The sequence below is a fragment of the Cupressus sempervirens genome, chromosome 7, assembly GCF_028749045.1.
Source record: "Cupressus sempervirens isolate cs-2001-9-10 chromosome 7, ASM2874904v1, whole genome shotgun sequence".
In the NCBI taxonomy this organism is placed as follows: Eukaryota; Viridiplantae; Streptophyta; class Pinopsida; order Cupressales; family Cupressaceae; genus Cupressus; species Cupressus sempervirens.
This window is the reverse complement of record NC_143124.1, coordinates 780,376,187-780,381,062: the sequence shown is the minus strand read 5'-3', so window position 1 is coordinate 780,381,062 and position 4,876 is coordinate 780,376,187. Positions and strand designations below refer to the sequence as shown.

Sequence of the window (4,876 nt, the reverse complement as noted above, 5' to 3'; positions counted from 1 at the left end):
AATAGTGTAGCCATTGTTGCTAGTGTGCCTGATTTCTCACTTGTTTAAAATCAAGGAGAAAAGCTTATCTAAAGTATATTTGGGTGCCCAAGTTTTGTAGAAGCCACCATAAAACTTAATGATAATTGTTGTATCATTTGAAACGCTGGAATTACCAAATCCAAGGCTTATCATGTCATAATTGTTGTGTTACCTATTTCTCGAAATAAGAAAAAATATTATAAATGAGTTAAAAAAATCCTCCTTGAACTTCTTGAATGGGATGACCAAAAAAGCATCTCAAATTGAGCTTAAACCCATTATAAGGGAAAGAAAGTGGTGGTGCAAGTATAAAGGGGATTTTGGACAAATATGAAGATAATAAGACATCAAAAAGGTAGTCGAGAAAGGTAAGACATGGGAGACTACACAAGACTAGCTAAAGAATAATTGTGTGGAAAAAGGAGAAATAAAATGCTCTTAGGTGACAAATAGAGGAAGGAAATAATCAAGAATCTGAAGCTATTTGAGAAATTTTAATATAAAGAAACATATCTATATATGGTATGTGCAAGATCATGGTCAACCAAACTATGGCCTTACGTGGCAGTGAATAGATTGTGTAGAGATTTTTCATCAACGTTTCGAATCACACTACGTGATCCATCATCAAGAAGAGAGAGCAAGAGGTGTCAAATTATGTATGATGCAGATTTGGCACAGGGTCACAATTTAAGGAGACCTAGAAGAGAGGGACTGCACATGCCCCAACGCAAGTCAAAAGAAGTAAAATAAAATAAAGACAAAAAACAAGCACGGGGGAGAGACAAAACCACCCAAGACACAAAGTGAAAGCACCAAGAGAGATAACAAAGAAAATAAATAGGACAGGATAATAAACTCCAAAAAGGAAACAAAAGGTAAGAGGTAGTATAAGTAAAAATATAAAAATATAGTAGAAGAATATATTACCTATAAGAGAACAAAACAGAAACCAATACATAGCGTCAACATGTGAATAAGCCACAAAAATGCAATAATATATACAATATAATACTACCCATTAATAATAAAAATAATAACATTTTATGTAGGAGTAAAAATAAATAAATAAATACATAAATCAAAAAATAAGACTAAAAAATAATAAAAAGATAAAATAAAAGTAAAAATTAAAAACATAAAAAACACAAACACATATCTATATATATGTTTATGTATGTATGCATGTGGATAATATAAACTTGCGTCCAAATATCAATAAACTCTCATCCTAAATAAAAAATTGAATAAATAAATAAATAAATATATACTTACTAATAAGTGAGCAATATATATAACAATTAAAAACAAGCAAAACAATACATACATATGCCACAATGTAACATATATATATATAAATATATAAATATATAAATATATATAAATGTATATATATATATATATATATATATATATATATATATATATATATATATATATATATATATATATATATATATATATATATATATATATATATATATATAATGTGCACATATCACAACTAGAAGAAAACATAAATAAATAAATAAATAAATAATAAACAACCCCCATACACAACCCACACATGGAAATAGATACATATGACACCAAAAAGCAAGAGAATGCAAAACAAATATATAAATGAAATATACTATCATATATGTAACAAGGGAAAGTCGTATATAAGTACGAGTAAATTTTGAAAAGTGAATATAAGGATAGAAACACAAGGTAAGGAAGAACTCCAACAAAAGAACGAAGGACGAATGAGCAACACAAAAGGCGAAAAGGCAAGGAGGAGGGCACAACTAACTCAACAAAGAAGACCCAAACTCCGAAGGAAGAGAGGAGCAGCAACAAAGACCTAAGGAGGACAAGAGAAAATAGGGGGGGGGGGGGGGGAGGGGAATCAAACCCCACACGAAGAGACGAAAACAAAAATGACAGGAAATATTGAGGAGGAGAGAGGAAGAATCACCAAAGACACAAAAGAAGAAGTGGCCAACCTAGGGGAAGGGTGCAAGGCACCAAAGGAGAGGAGAGGGGGAGAGAGGACAAGAATCGAGGAGAGGGGGAGCAACCAAGCAAGAAGGACAGAGAGAGAAAAAGAGATTAACCAACACAACGAGTGTGTTTCTCCGCAGAAGTCAACAAAGGATGCCACGAGGGGTTGAGAAGCCATCCATCATCACGATTGAGGTTGATGGGGTGGTTAATAATTTCAACGGCTTCTTTAAGCTTCCTCTTAAAATAGTTGTCCTCGTGGGAAATGATTTGCATGTCCTCCAAACATATGTGATGTTTGGTCAAGAAAGAATGTTCAGCTAGTGCCGATTTGTAAACCCTACTGTGTCTAATGTCTGCCACATGCTCCTTGATACGGGTGTGGAAGGAGCGACCTGTTTCACCAATATAGGGTGTGCCACAAGAGCAGACCACTTTGTAAACCCCTGAGTTGGCATACGAATATGTGGGGTCTTTGATTGGTGGGACACGATTCTTGAGCTTGAAGAGGGGCTTGAAAGCAACACGCAAACCATTTTTGGACATGATCTTGGCAATTTTATGGGAAATGCCTTCCACGAAAGGGAGGGAGGCGTGCAGAGCACGAGGGGGGGGGGGGGGGGGGGGGGAAGAGAAGGGGGTGAGGAGGCAAGGTGGAGGGATCTAGCTTGGTTTAGGGCCCTAGAAATTTGCTTGGGAGAATAACCATTCAGCCGAAAGACCTGGCAAAGGTGGTTGAGCTCAAGGTTTAGATGATCATCATCACAAATCCTATAGGCTCTTAGAGCCAAGGTCTTGAGAGTGCCAGTTTTATGACTAGGATGGTGACGGGAGGAAGGATGAATGTACAGGTTGGTATGGGTGGCCTTTCTAAACACACGACGATCGAGGGAGCCATCTGGTTTCTTGATGAGCAAAACATCAAGGAAAGGCAATTGGTTGCTAGACTCTTAGCTCTTTGCTGAAAGAAATACAGGGAGTCAAATTGTTGATGTGCTGGTGGAACTCTTCTAGCATGCCTCCCTCCCTTTCGTGGAAGGCATTTCCCATAAAATTGCCAAGATCCTGTCCAAAAATGGTTTGCGTGTTGCTTTCAAGCCCCTCTTCAAGCTCAAGAATCATGTCCCACCAATCAAAGACCCCACAGATTCATATGCCAACTCAGGGATTTACAAAGTGGTCTACTCTTGTGGCACACCCTATATTGGTGAAACAGGCCGCTCCTTCCACACCCGTATCAAGGAGCATGTGGCAGACATTAGACACGATAGGGTTTACAAATTGGCACTAGCTGAACATTCTTTCTTGACCAAACATCACATATGTTTGGAGGACACACAAATCATTTCCCACGAGGAAAACTATTTTAAGAGGAAGCTTAAAGAAGCCGTTGAAATTATTAACCACCCCATCAACCTCAATCGTGATGATGGATGGCTTCTCAACCCCTCGTGGCATCCTTTGTTGACTTCTGCGGAGAAACACTCTCGTTGTGTTGGTTAATCTCTTGTTCTCTCTCTGTCCTTCTTGCTTGGTTTCTCCCCCTCTCCTCTCCTCTGGTGCCTTGCACCCTTCCCCCAACACTTCTTCTTTTGTGTCTTTGGTGATTCTTCCTCTCTCCTCCTCATTATTTCCTATCATTTTCGTTTTCATCTCTTCGTGTGGGGTTTGATTCCCCTTCCCCCCCCTATTTTCTCTTGTCCTCCTTAGGTCTTTGTTGCTGCTCCTCTCCTCCTTCAGAGTTTGGGTCTTCTTTGTTGAGTTAGTTGTGCCCTCCTCCTTGCCTTTTCGCCTTTTGTGTTGCTCGTTCATCCTTCGTTCTTTTGTTGGAGTTCTTCCTTACCTTGTGTTTCTATCCTTATATTCACTTTTCAAAATTTACTCGTACTTATATATGGCTTTCCCTTGTTACATATATGATAGTATATTTCATTTATATATTTGTTTTGCATTCTCTTGCTTTTTGGTGTCATATGTATCTATTTCCATGCGTGGGTTGTGTATGGGGGTTGTTTATTATTTATTTATTTATTTATTTTGCGTATTTTTTCTTCTAGTTGTGATATGTGCACATTATATATATATATATATATATATATATATATATATATATATATATATATATATTCAATTTATGATTTAGGATGGGAATTTATTGATATTTGGATGCGAGTTTATATTATCCACATGCATACATACATAAACATATTTATAGATATGTGTTTGTGTTTTTTATGTTTTTAATTTTTACTTTTATTTTATCTTTTTATTATTTTTTAGTCTTATTTTTTTATTTATGTATTTATTTTTACTCCTACATAAAATGATATTATTTTTATTATTAATGGGTAGTATTATATTGTATATATTATTGCATTTTTGTGGCTTATTCACATGTTGACGCTATGTATTGGTTTCTGTTTTGTTCTCTTATAGGTAATATATTCTTCTACTATATTTTTATATTTTTACTTATACTACCTCTTACCTTTTGTTTCCTTTTTGGAGTTTATTATCTTGTCCTATTTATTTTCTTTGTTATCTCTCTTGGTGCTTTCACTTTGTGTCTTGGGTGGTTTTGTCTCTTCCCCGTGCTTTTTTTTTGTCTTTATTTTATTTTACTTCTTTTGACTTGCATTGGGGCGTGTGCAGTCCCTCTCTTCCAGGTCTCCTTAAATTGTGACCCTGTGCCAAATCTGCATCTTACATAATTTGACACCTCTTGCTCTCTCTTCCTGATGATGGATCACGTAGTGTGATTCAAAACGTTGATGAAAAATCTCTAAACAATCTATTCCAGAAAATCAGCATTATAAATCATGGATTGTGGAAATCTGATTGCATTAAATCAGGGTTATGTTAGCTTGAC

At 36.0% G+C, this 4,876-nt stretch overlaps 2 protein-coding genes across 2 annotated transcripts; one reads left to right on the top strand and one right to left on the bottom strand.

Annotated features, from left to right (window-relative positions):
- Positions 1-2,115: 2,115 nt before the first annotated feature.
- Positions 2,116-2,553, bottom strand: LOC149549655 (uncharacterized). The gene has a single exon (XM_089794355.1). It carries the CDS (start codon positions 2,551-2,553, stop codon positions 2,116-2,118), a length of 438 nt encoding a protein of 145 aa, XP_089650481.1.
- Positions 2,554-2,828: 275 nt separating this feature from the next.
- LOC149549654 (uncharacterized) lies at positions 2,829-3,510 on the top strand. The gene is made up of 2 exons (XM_089794352.1): positions 2,829-2,858; positions 3,022-3,510. The coding sequence occupies exons 1-2, from the start codon at positions 2,829-2,831 to the stop codon at positions 3,508-3,510; spliced, it is 519 nt and encodes a 172-aa protein (XP_089650478.1).
- The last annotated feature ends 1,366 nt before the right edge of the window (positions 3,511-4,876 follow it).

Excerpts from the sequence above, each read along its gene's own strand:
- LOC149549654 (XM_089794352.1), top strand. The coding sequence starts at position 2,829 with ATGGTGACGGGAGGAAGGATGAATGTACAG. Across the intron at positions 2,859-3,021 it reads GAGGAAGGATGAATGTACAG|CATGCCTCCCTCCCTTTCGT; the intron begins GTTGGTATGGGT and ends GAACTCTTCTAG.
- LOC149549655 (XM_089794355.1), bottom strand. The coding sequence starts at position 2,553 with ATGTCCAAAAATGGTTTGCGTGTTGCTTTCAAGCCCCTCTTCAAGCTC.